Source organism: Scatophagus argus, chromosome 1 (assembly GCF_020382885.2).
Source record: "Scatophagus argus isolate fScaArg1 chromosome 1, fScaArg1.pri, whole genome shotgun sequence".
In the NCBI taxonomy this organism is placed as follows: domain Eukaryota; kingdom Metazoa; phylum Chordata; class Actinopteri; family Scatophagidae; genus Scatophagus; species Scatophagus argus.
In genome coordinates, this window is record NC_058493.1 from 6,212,894 (window position 1) to 6,239,260 (window position 26,367).

The 26,367-nt window shown below is 38.7% G+C and overlaps 1 protein-coding gene across 3 annotated transcripts in view; it reads left to right on the forward strand.

Annotated features, from left to right (window-relative positions):
- The first annotated feature begins 8,655 nt into the window (after positions 1–8,655).
- ntrk3b (neurotrophic tyrosine kinase, receptor, type 3b) overlaps positions 8,656–26,367 on the forward strand; it is a 169,819-nt gene continuing 152,107 nt past the window's right edge. For all 3 annotated transcript variants that reach the window (XM_046406432.1, XM_046406517.1, XM_046406600.1), the window contains exon 1: positions 8,656–9,277. In XM_046406432.1, the coding sequence (XP_046262388.1) occupies positions 9,036–9,277 (242 nt within the window). In that variant the 5' untranslated portion in view covers positions 8,656–9,035. The remainder of the gene's footprint in view (positions 9,278–26,367) is intronic.

Below are 26,367 nucleotides of genomic sequence, written 5' to 3' on the forward strand. Positions count from 1 at the left end.
TTTCTTATTGGTCATACACACTAGTAAAACAGAGTAATATTTTCAATTATTTCTCTTTCAGAAACCTGTTGGAAATAATTCTTTATTCCTCCAAAGCTGTCAGGAAACAGGCCTGGCAAGGACATCACTGCTGTCACCAGTTTAAACAGAGTGAATGAAGCCATGGTGTCAGGGCTCTGCTAATTTGAAACATCTAAAAACCTTTGTGCCTTGTTCAAATCTATCAACGCCTGTGATGTAATTACATTTTAAATAGGCTTGGGTGATAAATTGAATCTCTATACTGTTCTGCCCCTAACCAAACTTGATTAATCCATTTTTAATCAGTTGGTGGCAGGCTGGGGCCTTGATGTTTCATTTAACCGAGACTGACGGCTGAGACGATTGTGCCTTTGGCAGATGAGTCCTGGTCAACACTGAGACTGCAATTTGGAGACAAATGAAATGGAGTGAGATTTTCTAATAGTTTGGCCATTTCAAAACCAACCTGACACCTCGTTTTGCCTGTACTTTAGTGGAACGGTCCTGGTGTGTTTGTGTTTTCATATCTCAGAGGCAGTGTGGTCTTAAAAAACCCACTATATAGCAGCCTGCTTCCTTCAGTCTCTGTACAATAGGTTAGTGAGATAAGAGTCCGTCTTAGGAGAATTGCTTCTAATTATAGATGACAGGCACGAACTCATTTCTCCAGCATCTTTCTCCTCCCAGTGGCCATGCTGGGGAGAGAAACACTTGATAATGTTAATCATGATAATCATCTTGTGTACTCAATATAAAAGTGGTTGTTCTTTTATTAAAGTAAGATATGGCAAAAGGATATAGTGAGTTTACAGTGACATACTCAAGAAATTAACTTTTTTGTGTAAATTCAAGTTTCTTGTATTTTTACTTAAGTACTTAACTTTAGTGCTACTTTATACATGTACTCTACTACTGCGAAGAATATTATTGTTATTGTTGTTATTGTTATTATTGTTATTCCATTACATTTATTTGCCGTCTTTAGTTACTAGTTATTGTAAGTAAATCCTAAAGGGATTTTAACATTAGCAGAAGTGGAAGAGTCATGAAGAACTTTTCATTTGACTGTGTGGGTAAAAATATTGTTTAAAATTTTGGATAATTTGGATAGTGCCAATGGTTAAACACTTGGGTACAGTATATTCCAATTAATTAGCCCTTTCTCTTCACATATAATATTATTAACACTGATAGCAATGGAGCGACTGACGGAGTTCGGTAGTTTAGTTACCAGTTCAGCAGATGGTCATCACTTGGTCAGTTCATTGAGTTCAACTGATGACCATCAATGTTCATATTTTAGTAAATGACATTTAGTTTTAAAAACTGGACTAGTTTTGTTACAGTTGATTGGATTCCAGGATCTGGCTGGGCTACTTGTCAGTCAAATCTGATACTAAATGATACTTACACAGACATATAGAGCTGAAGTCCAGCTAACATTTGCCAGCATGAGCTACTTGTTATATTACATAAATACAAACCTGAGTGCATTAAACTGGCCATGTGTGCATTTGAGTGCTTCTGAATTTTATTTGTATGAGGAAGATTCTGTTATTTATTTATTTCAAAGGTCTTGGTGATAATTGGCAATAAGATACTACTGCAACACTGTGTGCTTCAGAACTTTAACTTCAGCATAATTGATGAACTTTAGGAATATGACTAAGCAATGTGTTTGACAAGCATATTTTTTAAAAATATAATATGTAACTCCAGGAACTAATGAAAGTTAATGATGCGCTTCTCTGCTGCTTTTGAAGTAATGCTCTGTTGATACTGTGGGTAGTGAGCTGCATGTGTGTCAACATTACAGCACATAAACATGGTTTCATCCATTACTTTTGTCCTTGTGTTTTGGGGTTCTAAGATTTAACAAACAGTCGATTGCATTAACCAAATCTAAAAGTGTAGCTCCTAATGTTGATCACAATTCAGAAAAGTATGATAAATATCTTGGTTACACTGTTGAATGTGGCTGTTTCAGCTGATGATTATATAAAGTCTTAGTTTATCTGTGACCTGCCTGTTTTGAGGAAGAGGGCAGATGAGTCATGTGGGGCTGCTCTGCAAATACATCTGATTTTAACAGTGCTCCATGTAGTTCAGTGTTATAGTACCCAATGATGTAAATCCACATGGGGAAAAATCATAGAATCCACATTTCCACCAAGGAACTGTCATCAGTCTGAGGGGATTACATCCCTCTTTTGCTGCACAGCAGAGGCGTTGAAGGGTGTAAATCTCAGGTCAGGATGACAATGTGTAATGCACCTTGACTAATTGACTGTAGCATTTTGAATGGCAAGAGCTGAATGGATGTGAAAACAGAGAAGCTATAGGGCCTGTTATGGAAGCAGGTGGGGTGTATATTTATTGTAGCGTCTGAACTGCTGGGTGTGTTGGCTGCCTCCTTGACAGAACTGGAGTGGCTGGAGAATCACATCGGTGGATGAGTTGGGATAAAACATTCCTCCCATCCTGCCACTGTGAGGCTTTTATTTCCACATCCTCCTTTTTGTCCTATCGTATTCATCTTCTCTGTCCTCCCACACTCCTCTGGTCTGTTGCTTTTTTTCTTTTTGCTTTCCATTTTCTTCCTTTTCCCCTATGTCAACTAACTGTTTTTAGGAATAGCATAATGTAAAAGCAGTTGTCTTGCACATGAGCCTCTTCAAAAATCAGTTCACACAGTCTACAATACAACAATAAACATTGGACACTAATCACACTCTTCCATATGCATATTTTCTTTGATTGATAATAATGAGTTATTAGAGTATTAGCCAATACTAAAGTATTAGTTAGATCAGTGCATTAGTCCTCAGAAGCCTGAAGGAAATGGATTCTTTTATCTCTTGAAACAAATTATGATCTCAATAATGCAGTGTCTAAATTGACTGTATCTTGGATGGAAATTTGATTTTTTTGACATATGACATACTTCCTAGAGAGTAAATGTTCAGGTATAGAAGTAGCAAAATGCTCCCCTGTACACACTGTGTTTGTCTAACTCTGATGTCACAGCTACTTTCTGTTGTTTTGTCACTGCGGAGTTCTTTTATGGTTCTTTTGTGATTATCCAGGGAAGTTTGAAGTCCATTCTGCCCCACGATCCTGCCAATTACAATCAGTCTTAAGCTGTCGGCTGCTGGGAACAGCTTGGGACAGCAGTTGTCTTCTGTTAGTGACCACAGAGCAGCTCCTTGTGAGCAGCTGGAGGTTAAATACCTTGCTGATGGGTAGTTATTGAAAGAAAATAGAACACTTCACTCAGTTCCCTTTTATTTTCTCCAAAAGACATCGCCGGTACATGCCAAATTATGAGTCACCAGAAAAACCTTGTGTCATCTTCAGTGGATTGTATGTCTGCCAGGCACATGCACAGGTCTCTAAACACTCAGGGACCCCTAAGATAGGACCTGTGTTTGAAGTAAGAAAGTAAGTAAGAAAGTAAGAAGGCTCAGTCAAAGGCAGGCATGGTCCATATGCGTTCTTTCAAACTGACCCTTTAAACTTTTTAAAACTTTTTTGAAGTGTTTTTTTAAATGCTGTCTTGCTGATAGCAAGATGAGGAGACCAATACCACTCTCAACTTTGTGCTGTAAATATGAAGCTACAACCAAGACACAAATAGTTTAAAAAAACCCGCTCTTTTTGTTTACAGTAAATATTAAGTTAGGTTAGCTTAACACAAAGACAGAAAATGAAAAAGAAAATGACTTTGCAAATTTCCAAAAATGTTGAACTATTCTTTCAGTGATGAACTATGAAATGGCAGTGAACAAAGTGGGTGGGTGCTCTGATAGTTTGAAAGGAGGGGCCTTTTCAAGTTTGTGTCTGGGCGCCCACTGGCTCATAATCTGTCCATACGCATTAGAGAGCACATCAAAAACAGTCTGACTCCTGCCTGCTCCATGCAAGCCATCCTATACGACTGCATGGTTCAAACTGTCTGCTGTCTATGAGGAAGCAAGGAACAATCAGAGTGGAAGATTTGAGATATAGTGTGAACAATCCAGTGCCTATTTGAGATATAGTGTGAACAATCCAGTGCCTATCCTTGACTCCCATGTTGCTCCGTGTGGTGTACAACAGAACAGAGTAAACCACTATAATTACCTGTAAGTGATACAGATAAACAGTTAAGTGTTGCAGCATCACAGGTTTTGCTTAGAGAAAAAAACACAACAGAGACTTAAGTCAGTGAAGAGCCAAGAACTTTAGTATAGCAGTTTCAGCATGTTGATTTAAAAAATATGTATATTTGATTTTTCAACCCTTTTCCCTCAGGTGGACATAGACAATTTGGCATTTTCAACCTAATTTGACTCATCTGTTCAGTACTTTTTGAGTCCTTCTCAGAAGTTAATGAAATTGTTTTGCAAACCTGATGTTTAAACCCTCTTTTGCAAAATGACAATCTTTATGTGCAACAACTACAACAACAGCAGCAAAACTTTTCTGGGTAAAAGCTGGAAAGACATCAGACCAGTAGTGAGCCAGCAGGTTCAGATGCCAAGCCAACTGAGAGCGTAGATAAACTCTTTTTGAGTTTGTATTCCGCTAACAGACTGAGCCACAGAATTTCAGGGATTGAATTTTAGAAATTCCTCAGAACAGCCCAGAAAAGTAAGTCGCCCATCCTCTGGGAACACACCAAACAATATGACAACACATTTTCAGCAGTGGAGGAGCTTTTGTTTAAATTGTTGTATTACTGGTTGTACAGAAGAATCTTTCATGTCAGACAGATACAGCTTATAAGTTTTGTTTTCCAACCACTATCATCAGAAGTTAATAGAAATTGGAAACTACTAGCTGCTTTTGGTGACCAATTAGAGTCCTATTGTGATTTCCATAATTTCCTGTATTATAACTAATACCTAATGTAACTTCAGCGCCTCTCTCGGAAACTCTCAAAGGCCACTGAACTTGTTCTTAAGCTATTTTGTTATGTTATGTTATGTAGTTTTCTTTTGTTTATGATCTGCTTTCGTGAAAGCTGGAACCACAACCTGGTTAGCTTAGCTTAGCTCTCAGCACAAAATCCGGAAACGAGGAGACTATTAGCAGAACAGTAACAAAATCTGTTCCAAAACTCACTAATCAACATGTCATATACACTGTAAATTAAAGAGTAAAAAGTTTGGTTTTGGGGTTGAGATCATGACTATCTTGAACTCATGAAAAAGTTCTCTAAATTTATTTGAAATGTCATATTTGCTATTGTATCCTTTAAGATGGGAATTCTGGAGTAGAGGACCTGATGCTGGAAGACAAACATACAAATAAAGCCACAAAGGAGACACTGAGACGTATGACTTGATTCCTGCTATGCTAAAAATCTCTCTTAAAGTTACAATTTTAAATTTCCATTTCCCACAGATTTTATTGTTGATATAAAATGCGTTTACACCTATATAGGTCTATGAACATGAATTCTGTGCAAAAACAAAGTATTGCTGTGTTTGTGGGAGAGCCAATAAAGCACAAAGTTCTGCTAAACTTTAAGTCTGATTCATTGCTGTAGTTCTGTAACGTAAACTTGCCTATTGCTGCTCTCACTGGTGTAGAAGAGATCTGAGAGTGTGTCGTCTTTTAAGTTGCTCAGTTTGGAGAGATGGCAGAACACTCCTTCCATTTAATTAGTCCTCAACAACTCCATGTTCTGCTCATGCAGCCCTTCATCTTCAGCCAGATGCTTTGAAGGCTGTACAGTTATACTGGGTGTTCCTGATTGATTCTAGCAGACCAGCTGAGCTGGTAAAGAACTGAAGAGAGGTGGATGTCATGGCAAACAGACATCTCAAATAAAATAAGGTTTGGTTGTGACGTTCAACAAAGAATGCTAATTGAGTGAGCAGGAAGACGTAAGATTGAGACCCGGCATCAGGTGGTCTGCTGTCAGGATGGGTAACTGAAGATAACCTGAGAGATTTTTAATTCCGGTGATGAGAAAAGATGGAACAAAAGAGTGACGGTTCCACTCATTCCCATTTGATTGAAGATGGAAAGTTGTCATGCGCTCGATAAGGTCTTTACAGTGAGTTTTTCTAACTTCATTCATGGAAACATTTCAAAGACAAGAACAAATAGAAGTTCTGGATGCGATCAAAGGACTGGATGGTATCTAAGGAATGAATCACATTTTGATAGGGCTCTGGATGACACTTAAAAAGACCACTCTCCAAGGGCTTTCATATCTTTCTAGTTTTTGTCTGGATTAGTATCTCTGCATTGCTATTTCCATTTGACTTTTTACATGGTATATGAAGCAATCAGCCACATATGAACATACATTGAAGTGCTGTTAGTAAAAACTTTAAAGCATATTTTGCAACCTGTTCATCTAAACAAAGTCCATTTGGGGACTATGGCTGATACTGTGACCTTACTCTTTAAGGTGTTAATTGAAAAAACTTTTCAAACAACTGGGTGTCCACTTGGGTACCCTATATTTTGTGCTAAAGGGTCAAAGCATGTACTCACATTGGCGAACGTGTCTTTTTCCACAGAGCAGAGGACCTTGTGCCTGTAAATGTTTTGGTGCACACGTGACAGAAGAGTGACTGGACTTTGTGTCAATGTACAGCTGACCTGGTGCCAGAGTCACTTGAAATGGTCTCTAGCACATTGTTATAATCCCAAGTGAAGTCCTGACCCTTAAACTTGAGGTAAAATTCATTCACTTTGTTGGAAAAAAAACACAGGTGTAACTGGCTGTAGTACTGATGTGCTGAATCACTGACAGGACACAACAATGGACATTTCTATTGATGGGACAAGGGTAAAAAAAGGATCTAAATTTAGTAAAAATCCAAACTGAGCTGTGGAACTGACTCAGGTATTCACTCAGGTGATTTCCATCTACTCTTTAAGTGCTTCATATTTTATTACCTTTCAGATTTTATTAGCTTTATTTCTATCAAAAGTTCAATGAACACGCTTGGAGGGGTTTGTATGATGGCATAGTTTCACTAAAGAAAATTTGGCCATCGACAGAAAAGTAACACACAGCAGACAAAAAAGAGTCAAAGGACAGAGGTGGTTGGGGAATTGGTGTATTGTTTTCCAATAGATTTAATAGATTTAGTAATTTTTCCAGGTGTTGCTTCCTCCTGTTCATTACGTGATCCCTTCTTCTTGTGTTCTTCTTGTGTTTCCAGTGTTTTAATAAGAACTTTTCTCTGGCAAACCTGAAAAATTGTGAACCTATCTCTTAATATATAAATAATCTGAAAGCAGCAACAGCAAAACACATGTACAGTGCTGTTTATTAACAGAAAACTGATACTAATTCATCCACTCCATTATTTTAATGGGGTGGGTAGTGGTGGGGGGTGGGGGTGCTGTTAAAATGAAAATAAGTTAAACATATTGTATTACAATACAAAATACAAAATCATAAATGCAATTCTACCATAATGGTGCTTTACTGGGCTCTCTCAGATAAGCAATGCAGGCACAACATCAATTCAATTTGATTCCATCTAGTCTCAAAACTGCCTTGATAATTACATTTGAACGTTAAATCATTTTCGAGCAGCCTGCCACTGAAATGGACATTTCCTCATTGTCCCAGCCTTAGAGAGTCCAACCCAGACAGTACTGAACAGAACCATGATGTTCCTACTTAACCCAGGATTATCTTTCATTCAGAATATCATGGTATTTTGAACAAAAAGCGCTTGAAATATGGCCAGATATTGATAATCATTAAGGCTTGATCTGCTTTTAACTCTCCACCAAGGTGTGTCGAGGATGTTTACAACATACGACACATTATGTGGATTATGTAAAGTAAAAAATCTGTGAAATCAACTTTTAAACACCGCATTATTATTCACATTGAGCTTTCTAAGCATGTATGCATTTTTACATCTCTTTACTCTTACATGGGCTACAGGGTCTTACATTTCAACGCACTGATGTTTGATGACCTGAATATGAGACTGAACAATCAAATGTATTTCTCCAAATGTATTTACTTCACCTTTAACTTTGTAGCTTAGAGTGTTTCTTTGTCTTCTTGACTCACTCAAATCCCAGACCTTCCAGAAGCAGGCGTATTTAAATAAAAACCCCTGGACTGCACACAGGTGGTCGTCCATTAACTAATTATGTGACTTCTAAAACGCCTACTCCTTATTATGGTGCGTAAACATGTAATTGAAATTCATTCAAAATTTGTACTTTATATCACAATTTAGATTATTTTGTTTTCAAATTCATATTCTGCATGCACCACCAAAGTCACATTAAATCCATTTTTATTTAATGTTATTATATCAATTTAGCAGTGGACAACTTTAATAAATCTAACCATTTATGTTTATGTATTTGCCCAATAATTGGTTGTATTTTTTTATTTTAGATATTAAGCCCACCTAAAATATTTGATAAGATTACGAGTTTATTTTAAGTATATAATTATTCTGGCTTTTATTTACTTAATTATCAATTAAAGATGATTTTTGATCTTATAATAGACCCATGTTGCCGTGTAGCTGAGCAATCCTCATATGAAAAGTCTAATCACTGTTGATTGCATGCAGTTTCTGCAGGTGTCAGTATGACTGTAGCCGGTAGGAGGGACTTGATGCTCCAACTTCTCATTTTGTGTCTCTCTCCTCTCCAGCCAGTCGTCCTGGTCCTGCTTGGAGAGAGACGACGACATCAGCAGCACGGCATTCCGAGGGAACACCATGCATTTTAGGCTGAACAGACGACCGGAGCCTCGCACTATTACGCTTTCTTATTTTTGATTTCCGTTTTTTGTTTCGTCTTTTCTTTCTGTTTTTCTGTTCTCCTCCTTTTCACCCAATCTCTGACGCGCAAGGACATTACACCATCCATCCACGGCAGAAACGCTCACATAGAGCATCCTCTGTACAGACGCACCACCATCCTCCTCCTTCCTTCCTTCCTCCTACTCTCCTCCTCTCCTCTCTCCTGTTCTATTCTAACCCAGAGGACATCGGGACCGCTTCTCCCCGCCTTTGCCCGGAGACATGGATCTATGGTTTCACTCGATCCGGATTTGCTGGTGGAGGGTTTTGTTTCTGATGAGTATTTTCCAGGACTATCTGAGCTCCATGCTGGACTGCCCGCCGACCTGCAGCTGTTCTCAAACAGAGATCTATTGCAATAAGTCCGACAACGGCAGGTTTTTCCCTTTACTCGCCCTGCAAGATACTGGGAACAATGGGACCAGCACTGACATAGCAGAGTTGTTCAAAAACATCAGCTCTATGTAAGTAGATGTGGATTATTCTGTGCGTTTTTTTATTAGTAGTATTTTAATTCATTTTTGAATAATTAATTGATCTCAGTAAGACGGCCCGGCTTTGATGGTTTTTGTTGAATTTTATTCTGCATTAATATGCGTTGTTGGCTGATTATTTCTTATTTTGAGAGTTCTTGCGCTCCCATCAGTCTGTTAAGTGGCCTTCTATGATAATACCACATTTGGTAATCGGTATGGAGGATTAATGCGCTTGTATTGCCTCGTGTCTGCACAATAAGGCAAATCCTTTGGCACCTTATTAGACGTGACAAGAAACTACTTGATCTTGAACCTTGGTGTAGTGACTGTCTGATGTCTTGTTTTCTCTTTCTTTTTTTCTTCGTGTCCCCATAAAGTTGCTCCTCCGCAGCGGCTCCGCAGGCCTACATGGCCAAATGACAGACGGATGTTGCGGAGAACCTCGCATTACACATTCATTCACTTGTTTGCCTTCCTCGTGTACAGCAACTGCTCCGACAGATTGTGCTAAATGAAACAGAAATAAATGGTGCAGTAAGGTCAGCCAGATTTCAGACTGCATCCTCTGAGGCCGATGCGACCCGCAAAACTTTATTATGTCCAGATGATTTGGGGGGGGGGGCGAAAACGTCACTTGTGGCTCCCCCCCGCCCTCCTCCCCCCAAAGAGATGGAGATGTAGAGGGATGCTTGGCTTTTAGAGGATTCACGAGCTTGAAACACAGGAGCTATGATGACGGCAGACTCTCTAACTGCCCCCTCCACACACGCACACACAGAAGTACATTTTATTCTGCATCCACCCCCCCCTCCCTCCTTCTCTCTCTTTCCCTGGCATCGATCTTTCCTGCCGACATCAAAGCTTTCTTTCTTGAAAAGTCGGGGGAAAAAAAGCGCAGTTCGGGCCTTAAAATAAGACCTCTGGTGTCGATGAGGCTGATTTGCATATAAAGTAAACACCTCCAGTCAACGCACTGGAACTCCCTTGCCTCCGCGTCGTCTTACGCCACAAAGGACTTTTCCCCCCCATCCGTTTTTAGTATCCGGTTTACCTTTTATCCGTTTGAGGGAGACAGCAACTTATTTCGTGACACGGTCCATCGCTTTCCCGTGCCACTAGAGGGTAGCCTGGTACCCTCTATACACTGGGAATCAAGTGCTCTTGACAACACTGGAGTCATTTACGTGACTGTTTTATCAGAGAGAGTTTTTAGTCAAATCAGGCACAGAGGAGAGCTCAGCCACGTTAAAAGCAAAGGATGCTAAAGAGATGACGGGTTAGAGGTCACAGCACAGTGTTAGTGATTAGTGTGGCCCTCGGCTGAAGATTTCCTCATTGTAGAACCTGCACCAGTTGTTTATCTCCTCTCTTCTCCATTTCAGATCAACAGTAGAATAGCCCATCTCTTGATTTTTGTTTTAAAAATTCCAAAGTTCAGTTTACAATAAGCACAAAGTCACACATTGATTGCCTTTCTGCCTTTGAGAAACCCTAATTCAATTGACCCAGGACTAATTGTGCATTTCATGGCCCGTTGCCAGCAGGCTGCTTGTTTTGTGCTGCTCAGTATGGACAGCAACCTCCACCCAACACCACCACCAGCTCAATCACATGACAATACCTCCCAATGTCACATAATCTGAGAGGAATTTATCAGTTTAAACAAAAACAGATGACATTCTTAGGGAATTTGATAATCAACTACTGATACCACTGACCATTACACCAACAGTGACTTTAATGACTTCACATTCTAAACACACAGACAGCCTTGCAGCTATAACAGCTTCCACTCTTCTGGGAAGGCTTTCCTCAAGATTCTGGAGTGTTTCTGTGGGAATTTTTGACCACTCATGCAGTAGAACATTTGTGAGGTCAGACACTGATGCTGGCTCACAGTCTCTGTTCCAGTTCCTCCCAAAGGTCTTGGATGGGGTTGAGGTCAGGACTCTGTGTGGACCAGTAAAGCTCTTCCACAACAAACCCATCCAGCCATGTCTTTATGGACTTTGCTTTGTGCACTGGGACACAGTCATGCTGGAATAGAAAAGGGCCTTCCCCAAACTGTTGCCACAAAGGTGGAAGCATAGCATTGTCCAAAATGTCTTGGTATGCTGAAGCATTAAGATCTCCTTTCACTGGAAGCAAGAGGCTGACCCCAACGTCTGAAAAACAGCCTCATCCTAATACATATAGTGTATTTCATTTGAAAGCATAACGTGCAATCATTTACAGGTTACCTATACATATACTGTATTTTCTGGACTATAGAACGCACCTGAGTATAAGCCGAACCCACCAAATTAAAAAAGAATAATAATATTTGCACATATATAGGCCGCACTTGACTATAAGCCGCAAGTGTCCACATTGTAACATGACATACGTTTTCGAGTCCGGGCCATCTGCTTTTATTACCTCTGAAAGCTTTTGTCGTCTTTTTGCATTGCGTCAGTTCTTCACGCTGCCGTCTCCAACGTCTCGCCATTGATTCATTTACGCCAAGCTAACGTGCAGCAGCTCTATTTCCTTCTTGGACAGCCAGTTTGATTGCTTTTAACTTAAAAGCTGCATCATATGCATTTTTTCGAGTGTTTTCCCTGATGACAGGATGTGCATGACACGCAAAATAACTTTAAAAAAATTAAGCTTAAAACTAGCATCTTCCTCTTCGCATCACTGGGCCGTTAGCCCGTAAAAATCTATAGAATAGCTGCATCGTTGTTTAGGCCGCAGAGTTCAAGGCGTGGGAAAAAAGTAGTGGCTTATAGCTCGGAAAATACGGTATATATTCTGCTAACTGAAATGTGAAAATAAAAACATCTAATAAATATTAGTGAACTGTTTGGTGCTAATTTATTAACTGTCCAGGAAGCCTGTTCTTTAAAAGTAATATCCAGTATCTATAGTAATGTAGAATAGTCAGTATATATATCTTTATTTCAGACTCAAGGTCCATAGGCAAGACGAACACAACAACAGACACACAACACATACAATAAAAGGGAGCTTGTGAAAGAAGTTGTAAACAGTACAAAATGGCCTTGGTCATCTCTCTTTGTAAGGTCTTATATGCACAAATTTGGCTAAAGAGAAGTCCATTTCACTCATCACAAGGGAAACATGAAGAGAAGGGCACAATTTATGGAGACTGAAAACTAGACTAAGGGCTCCTTAACAGGAACTGTGGTTTGATTAGCCAGCCAAAGAAAACTGCCAAGTCCAGATAGTAGTTTTCCAGTTCTCTCACATTAGAGATTCATCACAAGAGGCATCACTGGTTGAAGTGGATAAGATAAGGCCTTGCTGTGATACTTGAGGAGAAAACGGTTTTCGAAGAGCAGCTGAAGCATTTGACAGGTTTGTGTGAGTACGGCTCTGACTGCAGGTGTGTGTCTGTTTGCAGAATCCAATCAGCGTTTTCCACCTCTGGTGATGACGTTCTGCCTCATTTTGTTTTCCTTTTTTGTACCCTTTGAGAGCGTGGTTTATATGGAGAGACTCAAGGATCAGAGCAATCTGTACATCTGTCATCACTGTGGTGTCAGTTGCTAAATGTCTCCATTATGTATTAAAAAAAAATACCCCTGTGCCCTCCTCAGCTCCTCTCCCTCTCCTTCCATTCAATTCTTATAAATGTATATGTATTCATGAAAACCCATGCATTCAGTGTCACTGCTGAAACAGTTGCAAAGCACTGAAATCATATTGTGAGAGTCAGTAAAGTGTAAAAGGGACATTCATATTCTTATAACAGTAAGATCATATATTGTAATATCCCAATGATAAACACCAATTTAACCTCATAAACACTCCATTAAATTAACATATAAAAAATGGACCCTATTCATAAGAACTCTTGAATATGAATTTTAGAGGTAATTACAAGGTTCCATGCACTGTACAAGTCCATAGAATAGAATGTTTTTTTGGCATTTTACAGCTTTCTCCACACCTGGCAAAAAATGAGGTTAAGCACAAGTTTATTATTTGGGATCCACAGTTTGCCAGGAAAGTTGGTCTGCTCTCTGCAGTGTAATGCAGTTCATAATCTCATAAAAAATTCAGAATCTATGAATATGCAAATTATTTTAGTTGGAAAAGTTTAACTACTAGACAAAAGATGCTTCTTACTTAACTGAAAAGTTTATTCTTAGTTATTATGCACTGGAGGCTTCAGATTTCTACCAACACAGTTATGTAAGTTCCATATTGGACTGTGACTGGTTATCTGTGATGTCACAAAATCATGTTGGAACATGTGCTTCTTCACCTCATATTTAAGATGAGAGAAAAAGGAAATCCTCAGCAGATGAATTTGAAAACAACCTTCTAGAGTCAAGAACTGCTTAAGCATCATTCTGCGCACTGACGCTTTTGGACATTTTTGGAAAAGGGTTAGCTGAAACCACGATATAGTTGTGGCAGCTAGTACCAGTGCCTTTTCAACACAGTTCGTTCAAAATGAGTTTCAAACATCAGCTATGAGCTCATGCTGAGGGTTGGGAGCATCTATAGCAGCTATAAAATCATCAAGTGTACATTTAATCCATCCATATATTGTGTAGTATTTGATTTACTGTAAGACTCATTAGGAGACACTGCTTTCTTTAAATGTGAATGTTAAAATCACAATTCTATTTGCCTTTGAACAGAAAATGTTCTTCCAACACTATCATCTTTTGGCTTCTTTAATGTCAACTCTTCCCTTCAATCACAGATATTTATGTGGACGTGTAAAATTGCCATCTGTTTATCAGCAAACACACTGAGACATCCACATTCTGAAGTGGTTTACTGTTCATCTGCTTTGGTAAATATGGCTTGAAGTCTATCATTTAATATCTTTAAAATCTTGATCATCCAGTCCATAAAAGTCTGTGTTTTCTCACTTAAAAGCGTTTAAGCTATGTCTTAAAATACATCATAATTTTATATTTTCATAATTAATCTTTTTCACAACAGAATGCATTACATTCAAATAGTGGAAGACATGGTGGAATAATGCTGGGACAAGTTCACGCTTTATTTCAGTAACCCTGGGAATCTTTAAAGATTAAAGCAGTAGTCTCTTGTGGCTAACTCTGATCTTTGACCCCTGTGTGGAAAAACGCAATTTCAGTTGTAATATACCACAAATAGGATCATGGGATAGGGTGTGATCTAACATGTTGTGGAAAAGATCAAAAGAAAATCATAGCTGTCACATCCATCCGTCCACTGCTTTGCTGACTATATATATTTCACCAGCCATCACATTCAATGTCAGTTACTCTTCTTCCTTTAAAAGTTGTTTGAGAAGGGATTTTTTTTTCTCTTTTTTTTTTTTTTTCAAATGTTAAAACAGCTCAACTCCGCTTCAAGCTATCGATCTTTGGACACCTTGAACTGCACATTTTATATTAAACCTGCCAGCTGGCTGATGCTGCCAAAGAAACCTGTTTCACACAGGAATGTTTCCAAGGTTCGCTTATAGGTGACTTAAGTGGGATCCAAGTGTTCCCCTGGTTCACACACAGAGTATTAATGTATTACATAAATTTGGCAATTTCTCTACCCCTCACAACTCGTGCATAGCCCACGAAAGTGTGTGACTGTAGCCGACAGGAACTCTAGATCCAGATATCTGCTCTGTAATTCTTGCATGGGGCCTCTGAATGGACAAGTTGAGTTAACTTTTACAGAAACTCACTGAAATTGATTGTTTCCTGTTCAGCTGAGAGTCTTTGCTAAAGTATTGAAGTACTGGTTGACCCTGTAATGAAAAAGACCTTTTGCACATTTATAGGGGCACTTCAACAATTGAAGTCTTGCAAATAAAAAAACAAAAGGGTGAAATTGAAGCAACATGGGTTAAGATCTCTTGAATTTTAGTCTGCAGTATTTGTCAAGCTACAAAAATTTGATTAAAGTTACCCTAATGCACCACCATACTGTACTATGTTCGGTCCTCTCTAAATGCCTCCGCTTTCTAACACAGGCTTTCAAGCTTAATGATGTTATCAGGGTTAATGTCTTAAAGGCAAGTGAGCAATTCTGGAGATGGATAGTTGATTGTTGGGTGTCATTCCAAGGTCGTCAAACACCCAAGCTTTGGGTTTGTGGAACAAATCCAAAGCGGTGGTATTTGATGACCTGGAAATGAGGCTCAACAATCTTTCTCCAGACTCACTCTCTCCACCTTTAAATCTGTGATGTCCTTGTGGATCATCACAATATTGGTTAGTACTGCCCTGATCGTCATGTGTAAAATCGATGGAAGGTTCCTATAATACATCCCTTGGGATGAAGGAATATGTGCCCAAATAAAGGCAAAGGATTAGACTAATTAACTGAAAATAAAGGAATCCAGTTCTAAGAAAACAAATGTTTATTTATCAGCCTTGGGGCCTTGTTTAAAGGGACATTCATCACATCCATGCTTAAACTGGTCTGTGTAATAAAGGTGCTGGGTTTTGGTTGTATTAAGGGTAAAATGAAGGATAACAGACAGGTATGTACAGGTAGGAATAAATGTGCCTCAATAGGGGACACAATAGAAAATCAAACACAATTTTTGGATATCTTAATATGATAATTGCGAACTAGACTGTGTGAATTTCGGATATTCAAAATATGTTGTGATTAATATCTTTGGGGAAAATAACTGTCCAGGATTTCCTAGACTCAGTCAGCTGGAACCTAGTCGAAAGGTTTTGTTCCACCCCCCAATCTGGCATGTCAGATGGATGTACAAAGTGGTATGGCCCCTCCATACACAAGCATTCACATGCTTCTTGTCCCTGAAACCACCTACCATGCCCACCTCGTTGCTAGTATGTATTTATTTCCTAACCCCCCCCCCCCCTTTCTTTATCCATTCTGTTGTCTTTGTTCTCTCCTCCGCTGTGAAATTTTGATGTCTGGGTTTCTGATGCCCAGCTCACCTTTGTCATCTTGATTTATTTTTCTTTGTCACTTTGATATTTCTCCCTGTGGTTTCATTTCATTGTTTTTTTTTTTTTTACTCTTTTTTTACTCTTCAGGAGTGAGATGTATTTACAATCCTTCAGGGCTTTCTTTGTGTGATCTGCCGTTTTCAGTGTGTTAGTATTGTTTGAAGGCACAAATAAGATATATCTAAACCTCACTTACCCTGTGTTAGCTGCTCATGAAGAACATAGCTCAGAGCTTTACACCTGTCTGACATCAGCCTTTGATATCTCCTTCATGTTTAAGCAGATTAAGGCAAATGATCTCTTCTGCTGTTATTACAATACTGCTGCATTGTTGCACCTTATTTTTGATGAATTTTATCGAAACTTTTTCATTCATTGACTTTTAATAGGGGTGGCATGGTGATTAGCACTGTAGCCTCACAGCAAGAGGGTTCCAGGTTCAAATCCCAGCTTTCTGTGCAGAGTTTGTATGTCCTCCCTGTGTGGGTTTTCTCCAGGTACTCCGGCTTCCTCCAACAGCCCCAACAACATGCACAGTGGGTTAATTGGTTACTGTACATTGACCCTAGGCGTGAGTGTGTGCATGTGTGATTGTCTGCGATTGACTGGTGACCAGTCTAGGTTGAACCTTCTCGCTATTGTCAGCTGGGATAGGTTTTCTCCTTTTTGATCATTTAACTGAAAATTCAGTCTTCTCAGATGGTAAATCTCTTAACATAAGCGGCTATACATGATGTTGTACTTGAGTAAAATATTCTCAATTTGAACATTTCTGGTTTGACTCATGTACTAAATAGTTAAAAATAAATAAATAAAAATTTTAAATTTGAACAGTTTTACATATTATGACAGTTTCCATACTTATCACATTTTACATAAGGCATTTGATCAATGAAGTAATATAACTGCAGAATTTTAGGAATGCAGGAAAGATGTGACATTATGTTCTTTTTAAGATCTTCTAATCAATCAAGTAACTTTGCAGTAAAATAACTATATAACTCAGTAACATAATAACTATGTCTCAGTAACATAGTCTAAAACTAGCTATTTTTTTTGTCTCCACACAAGTGACGGCTGTGGCCAGATGCAATATGTTTTCAGTTTATTGGTCCAGCTGTCTGTCTGTCCATCCGTCTAACCATCCCATTTTTGTGAATGTGGTATTTCAGGAACACCTTGAGGGATTTTCTTCAAATGTTGAACAAACAGGGTGACCTGATTAGAATTTGGATATCAAAGGTCACAGCATGTTTATAGCATGTATAGCATGTTTTTGTCCATAACTCAAATATTACTATTATAATATATGACAAAATATCACACAGATCTATAACATATATATGTATATATATATGTATATGTCTTCAGTAGCTGCAGTACTTGCTAATGCAGGGCATTTTTGTGTCTGCCATTGTAGTTTCATAAGAGAGCTATTCAGATTCATTCATTAATTATTAACCTGTCTTAGGCTATAAATTCATTTTGAAATGAAATGCATTGCTTATGGGATTCAGGTGATCTTGCCAACCTTCAAAACCCTTGTTGCATCTCCAGTCCCATGCTGTTTCAGTGTCTTCAATATGGATGTCATTTTCACCTCTCTGGACATACGTTCTGCCAGTTGGTCCTTACCATACAGACCCCCTACCGCCTCCGCATAGTGAGGCTCACCTCAGGCAGTTCAGGACGGCCTCCTCTGTTATAAGCATATCATCAAGTTTGCATGAGCCTGTCTTTGTGGAAAGTAGGTCACGGCTGCCATCTGAGAATTAGGAGAAGAGAGCGGCGGTTTCGTTAAGATCCTCTGCATGCAGGGATGCTGTGAGAAGTCCCGGCCATGTGATTGACCCAGCTTCTCCCACGCCCCCACCACCTCAACTCTTGCATCTGCAGGCAGTCTTCACGCCTTAAAAGATGCATACTAATGAAGCACCGTCCCCCCCTTTAACAATCAAAAGATGCATTGAGGATCGAGGGGTGAAAAATACTGAAGGCTCTGCTGTTTCAGCCAGGATTAGAAGAGCCTTTAAACCCTTGCGGCCATGTTCCATGGGCTTTATGTTGACATTTAGTTGAGCTTCTGCTTTTATACAGTAGATTATGATTCAGTGTTGTTACTTTGTGCAAGAGTTAATCTTGTCAAATTTAGGAGATTGAAGGAAGCAGAAAAAAAAACATCCATCTACCTACTTAGACTGCAATTTGTTCCATGGTGACATGAAAAAACATGAAATAAACCCAAATGGAATGTTTTTCACAGGCATAGTCCATCAATTTACATCTATTTACATGCATTGCCTTTTGCTGATTTTTTTTTTAAATAATGTGCTTTCTGATAGCTCTCTAGTCAGCAACAATTATAAAGTGCCTGCTGCTGTTAAATATCTTCTGGTGACCAGAAGGAAAACAGTTTCGTGTCTAATCATGTATCATGAGCTTTGCTGAAGCTTTATTACAGTTAATCATGTTTAAATGTGGTATCGTTGGCTTAGTGAAAAGACACTGAAAATAGCATTACAGCTAATTCCTTCCTCTGTATCTTCCTATCACAGTGTGAGGCATTCATGTGATGGTGGTGACTTGGAAACTTTCTTTTCTCTCTTGGTACCTTTTTTCGTCCTCTCTGCATTTCTCTCTGTTGGTCTCTCTCTCTCTCTCTCTCTCTCTCTCTCTCTCTCTCTCTCTCTCTCTCACACACACACACACACACACACAGTCATGTTTCCATCACTTTTGGGGACCAAAAAACCTTAACCTTACCTTAACCTAATCCTAACCTCAGTTTAGCCTTAAAGCAAGTCTTCACCCTAATATTTAAAGATTTCTGTTGGGGAGACTTGCACTTTGTCCCCATAACTAAGGTGGGTCCTCACAGTATGACTGTGTAAACAGATTTTTGTCCCCACAACTACTGAAATACGTGTTCCACACACACACACACACACACACCCCATTAATTTCCCTCAGAGATAACCTCTTCCCAGGGGATGATGTGTGTCTGACCTCCACAGTGTCCATCACAATGTGCAGACTCCCACCAGATGTAAAGTCCCAGCTTCCTCCATTCTCCCCCAGCTGCTAAAAAAGGTCTTTCCAATTACTCATGTGGGATGTTTTATGTTTGAAAAAAAAACATCAATCATGTATTATAAAGTAGGAAAAGCCACCCCACTGTCCTCTGTGTCAGCCATGGCTTGCAGAGTTGTGTGAATAATGCAGCTCTCTTATTTCTTGCTGAGCTTCAGCCATGTTCTCCTTCTACATGTGCATGGATATTAAACAGTGTTTGTCGTCTTTTTTGTTTTGTAATTTGTTAACCAAAATCCAGGTCCTGAAGTGAATTGTTCATCTCTCTGTTCATTCCATTCCTCCGCAGTCCTGTATTGTTTGTAACTGCGTGAATCGAAATTGCGCTTCAGCATGTCTCAGTGTGACCCCAGGTGGCTTCTGATCAGAACTACTTGGAGAATGGAGCTCAACCCAGCATTACACACAACTATTCTTAATATTTTCTCATTAAATTAGTCATTTTTTAAGGGCACAGCCTTGCTTTCGACTGGAAAAACACATTCTTTCAAAACCTGAAAGGTAGTTGTTTTGTGCTTTGGCATTTCTTTATTTTGACAAACCAAAGCAGTTCATTAGCCACAGTTTTTCTGTCCTCTCCTGCTCTCATCTGTTCATCAGTACAAATGAGTGAGATCTACTGCATGGTGTTTGGGTGGTAAACACTCGTAATGAATTAATGGCAGAACATTTCTGCCTATTTAGCTTTGACCGCCAACATCATCAGCCACTAGGACAGAATAAAGCATCACAGCACAAATGTACCTTCATATTTCCCAGAAGTCAGAAAAACATATATATTGACCCTGAGCACCATAGCAGCTTCTATTTATTGATTGCCTCAGATGCTCTGATATCTGTATTTGCTCTGCGCTGTGGACTATTGCCGCATATTGCACTACATCAAAACATTATGGACCTGGCACACCATTCAGCTATACTCACTGATCATTCTCCGCGAGCCGAGGACTCTCGGTGGCCATACGAGAGTCTAGAGCACCAGGAGGGCTTTTTAAGACCCCGGCAGAGCTTTGTGTTGAAGCAAATGAGAACACATTAAAAGTAAATGGTCTAGTGGGACTAAACTCTCCTTTCTACTGGCTCCCCGTTGGTGCAGTGACCTTGCTACTCCCCTCAGACTATCACAGTCCCTCACTATCTTCCTTCATAGGCTAAAAACCTCATCTTTTAAAGAAGTACCTCACATCACCCTCTCTTCCTGCTGAATCATATTGTCCTCTCTCATATCTCCCTCCTCTAATATGCTCTCTCCTTGAAGTAAACCCAGCCTTTCTATTGATACTACGCAAGTCCAGCGGTATTGCACCATTTTGTACTGTGTGTTTTTTCATGGCATCCCTCCAATACACACTCCATCCATATTTGCATGTTTTATATACAATATGTCACATGAACCATGTGATGTCATGGGATGGCACTAAATAACGTGATATTTAAGGAGATTTTACATGTCATTTTATGCATTTTGATCTTTTTGCAAGTCATTGAGCACCATCTGCCTTTTAGATATTACAGGAACAATTTTAGGTGAATGTTGTCAAGTGACCTTCATTGTCTTACTCAAGGATGCAGATTGGTTTGATTTATGCAGTAAATCTACTTGGTTAGATTTAGGAAAAAATAGCAAAAGTAATATTATGCAACAATAGTAAAAAATGTCATATAAGTTAAAGTAGGTCGGCAATAACTATGGTAGCAAAGAGAGAGCGAACTGTTGCTTGACAACTGACAGTTTTTTATGAAGTGATTTTGATTTCTTTGCTTGCTTTTTGTGAAATTAATTAATTACTAATGTAGAATCTGTCCATAACTAACAATGAACAGTAAAAAGAATGTAAGTCATTTTGTCGATCTGAAAAGTGCACTTTGCTATTTGCTGGTTTTAGTAATCTGGAAATTACGGTTATTCAGTTGCATAAACAATATAAAGTTAAATGGGAGAGTGAACATTGCATTGCTGATGAAGCTGAATGGACACATTGTTGTAGCTGCACAGAGGAGGCTGTGGAAAGCAAAGCAGAGGTTTCAACATAAGGTTGAGTTTATAGCAGCTTGCCTCTCAATTAATATTAGTATGCATAGGGTATGTGCATTAACAGCTGAGATCGCTGGTGATTTTAATATTATACATTTTAGCATAAAATCCCAGCACAAATTAGTTTTTACACAGTTGCCAGTAACGGACTGCAAACTGAACTATCATAATAGGTTCTTAGCATTCATTTGCTCATTTCCTTTGAACAATTAGTATTTACAATAATACAAATTACTTTAAAATACCTTCTATTACATGATGCTAAGTCACTAACAGATTAATTTTTGACAAATTTTGGCAATTTATACAGCTGTAATCGGGACATGGAAGATTTCCGCAAATTTCATCATCCCATATCTCATGCACTTCATGAAACAGGGTTTGGTGTATAATTTATTAATAACATGAGGTCCCCATATATGAGTCAAGGTCTACAGAGTCAACAGTGTTAAACAACAACAACAACCATGAGTGCATATATAACTAGCAACCAAAGTGGCACCATTGGTAGTCAAACTAATTTGGTACTTAAATTAGCATCAGTGTGGAAAACATGTATTTCTTCTTTGACATGACTTTGATGGAGAAACTGGCTGACATGTCAGACAGAAGATGTGACTTGCGGCGGCAGCTGTCTTGATTTGACACTGTGAACTGCAGAGGCTTCTTATTTCCAGAGGAAGCCATCACCTGTCAAGCGTCACTAATGTGTTTATTGTTACTGGAAAGATCAACTTGTTCCCCTCTGGTTATTTTAGAGAGGAGACAGTGGGAGGGAGTTCAGTTTCGTGCAGATTTCTGGACTGTCGAGGCACATTGTTTTAGTGCGTTAAAATGATTTTATCTAAATAATATTCCACTTTCAATGCAGTCCAATACATAAGTGTGCAGTATGTACGTGGACAAATTATGAGACAATGGACTCCTGGGTGCAGTCATGTAAAAGGCCCCTTAACCTTGTGAGTAAGACAAGACTGAAAAGACACACAAGATGGCTATTGTGTTGTTTGAAGTCATTTTGTGTTTTTTGTTATTCTTTTTTATTCTCATTGTTTTGCATCTTTTGGTAGTCATTTAGTGTCTCTTTGTGGTGGTTATTGTTCCACTTTATTGTTTGTTGTTGTTGTTTAGCATTTTATTTGTGATTTTCCTTATAATGTTGCATCTCTTCATTGTTGGTTTACATGTCTTTGTTTTCCTTCTGCAAACGTTTCTGTTCATTTGAATGTGTTTCTAACAAGAAATGTTGAGACAGAAGCTTTAGACCGGGACCCTCTAACTCTTTAAGTCACAGGCCTATGCAGAGACATGATGACCAACTGACAAAGCTTTATGTTTCGAGGTAGATCGACGAGACATGTCCTTAGGATGCCTTGTCTGGCAGGACTCATTAGGAGTCACTCATGGACCCTCATTTCAATAAAATGAAAAGTGTGTATGTCTGTAAGACAAGAGAGGGCGAGTTTGTCCAAGGGAAGCAGTTACTTAAATGGAAGCAAGGAAGAAAATAGCAAACAAATCAAATATTCATCAATTCTGAGCTCTATGTCTCCCAGTTCCATCTTTCCTATGCTGGAGGTAATTGGTTGACACTATAGAATTGTATGAGAACTGTAGTATGTGAGGACTAGATATTATTGAATTTCACATCTTAGTCCAAAAACAAGAAGATGAATTTTGGAGAAATTTAACAAGAACCTTAGACTTCCCCTTCTGCCTTGGGTTTCACTAAATCAGAGAAAATCTATGTTCATTGACTCATTCACAGGGATAGAATTGTACAGGTGCAGTATTTTTTAGTCCTTGTGTCTTGTGTAGTAATGGAATGACTCTCCTTACAGTGTTGACTGTGTCCTCTGTGGTTCATCCTTTGGATTATTATTAGAAGTGCACAAGCACATGTACCAGCCTAAAATTTAACAGTTTCAAGATATCTGGTACAACTGGCTGCCTGCACACATAAACTAAATGGAGCCTGGTTTGTAGGTTTCCAGTGTTTTAAAATGTCTGATCTGTCTGAAAGCATTGTGGTGTGAATTGATGGAAAAGAGAAGTAGAAGAGAGAAGTACGGATATCAAGAAACAGCCCTCCTCACCGGGGAGGCGGCCAGCCTGACTCGCTCCAAAGCTAAAAAACCTTGTTACAGTAAATCTCATGCTTCATCTCATTACTTCAATAGATACACAAACTGAAATGTGAAAACTACTACAGACTAGAGCTAGAACTAAATTATTTTAGGTGTATTTTTGAGCTATAGAAAGAGTGAGGCTTGCTGTTTTCCCCTGCTACCAGTCTTTACGCTAAGTAAGATAAGCTAAGATAAGCTAAGCTAAGCAACTCGTGATTCCAGCTCCACAAATCTTTTCATCTTTTCAACCTACTTCCTAAAAACTCAAACTCTTTCATCAAAACAATTTGATTAGACCATTGCAATGAATTTGGAAACAAACTCTTCAAGAATTTATTATACGTTTGGACTGCCAGACTGCTTTGAAGACAGGGAGACATTCGGGTGTGGGTTGTATCCTTGTGTCTCTTTATCAAAAGGGACCACAAATACCAAAAAGATTATGATCTATATAAATTTACAAAACATGTTCATTATTTTTTATAGTATTAGAAGTCTATGAAAGTTCAAAATTGTGGTATAGGGTCCTGTTGGCAGCAAAATATTAGCAGTCTATTTTAAAATACACTTAACCGTCTTCAGCCTAGCAAAGAAAGTCTGGATGTACATCTGATCTTAATCATCTCTCTTTGATGTAAAATTTAAAATAAATTGAACGATTTAACACATAAAATCTTTGATCCTTTGTTTCGAGGAGATGATAGTGCTGTTTTGTCTCTCTTTCTACCCCTCAGTGTGTTTTAGTCCTCAAAACAGGACACCTTTGCTCACTGACAACCGTGTTAACCAGTGTCTGTGTTCTTGCAAAAATAACACACTGTTATTTTGACACCTGGCTAAATATCACAGTGGCTGAATCTAATTCCAGCTGTGAGCCTCGTTCCTTTGCTGCAGGTGTAAATTCCTCGTGTCAGAATCCTTCGTCAACACAGAAATGCAAATTTATCGGGAGCTCTAATTAGCACGAGGACTCAGGTGGGGAAGTGTCGCACACATGATTCAACTTAACCTTTTGCTTTGATTTCCCTTAAGCCTGATTTCTACTAGTCACACGAAAACAACTCTGTTTGTCCCTGCAGTTCTGAAGCTGTATGATATCTCTGTGCATCATTTTCAGGTTTGGTTGTCTCTATTTTTCATATGCTTAAAGTTAATTAAACTATTAATATGTTCATATTGGAGGATTCCTCATCTCATGACTAAACACCTTTTTTATTTGACAACCTGGAAATGAGACTCAATAAAACAACCACCTTTCTCCAGAATCGGCTACCTTTAAAAGTTTCGAGATCAGGGTGGGGGCCAGATTGTCAAAGATCTGACAAGTGTTTGAAGAAATGTAGAATCACATTAAGGATGTAATTCTGTGAGCATTGTCACACCGATATAGAAAGTAGAATGTACTGACACATCCCTTGCCGGAGTGGACGAGCCACTGTAATTCACAATCACATTTTGCTTGTATCTTTTCATACTGTGTTACTGTTGTGCTCAGGTGGACCATAAAGGTCCACCTGTGTTACATTACATCAGATGGCCAGTCTACATTCGCAATAATTGTAAAATACATAAAGTAAAAATATTAGAAGTAAACAAATATACAGATGCTAATCATTCCTAAGTATTTTAACCAGTTATTGCATTCTTTGCAGAAATGCATTTAAATTCAGGACGTGCATAAGGTAGTCCAGTTCATTTTTATGCAAAATAAGGCACTGAGCGGAGGATTCACCATGAATTTACTGGGATGTCTTGTTTTAGTTTTTAGCAATAAAGTTGCTACATCAGAGTCATGTTTGTATTTTACAGTTTAGACGTGTAGGTAGTGTTTTACACTGAGAGGACCAAAAAATACAACAATAAAACAATCATTATTTTCAAGATCACAAACATAACAAATAGCCAGCCATAAAGATGTCAAAGGTCAGAACATCCAAACAGCAATAGGTGATAAAACAAGAGGATGATAAAGAACTGAGAGTTAAAGAAATGAAAAATGAATGGGGAAGCCAAGCATTCTTTAAATGTCAGTTTTCCCTGTAAATTGGAAGATAGAGACCCACTTCTTTCTGACAAGAATGCTGCGATAGAATGCAGTGGAGTGTAGCACAACCCAAACCCAGTAATTACACTTTTTTCCTCAGCTGATGGAACTGTCTGGATAAGAAAGATGAGAGACTATTCACAGCTTTTAACTCCCTAAATGTACAGAACTTATTTCAAAATGGCATTAAAAAAATAATTTGTAATTTTGTAATATTGTAATTGTGCAGTAAAGCCTTTAGGAGCAGATAATGACAGCAGATTGAATGCTGAAATGTTTGTTTTTTTGAGTGCATGTCGGACGTGAGATGTAACTGTCAGGATGGTCTTTTCTTTGGCAGACTCTAAATGAAAACTATACAGTGTATCTAACATGGTTTTATAAGCTGACCCGGGGATAACCTGGTGCAATAAAAAATGGGGAAAAATCTGCAATTTTGGCAACTGTAAATGTTTCATATTCAGGGATTAAAGTTCTGTTCTGCCAATTGGATTCCAAACAGGCCATGTATGAAATCAGTGTAGATCCCATGGAAATCGTCTCCCTCACATGTGGGCACCTGACACAACGTCTTGGCAACTTTTCAGACCCTCCTAGCGACTTCATTCATGAAAAATCTTAAAAAACATACAGTAAGAAATCTTGGCGATTGTTCATTATTTGAAAGACTAAAAACTGAGACAGTCCTTGCCAAAAAGTACGAGTTTTATTTCATTTCACTCTTATTGAAATAAAGTAGAGGTTAAAGCTTTTTTTCAACTGACAGTAGCGATTATTATATGTGAGATTGTGCTGAAATGGGGCTGGCCAAATGTGGAGGCCTCCTCTGGAACTTGTTTTAC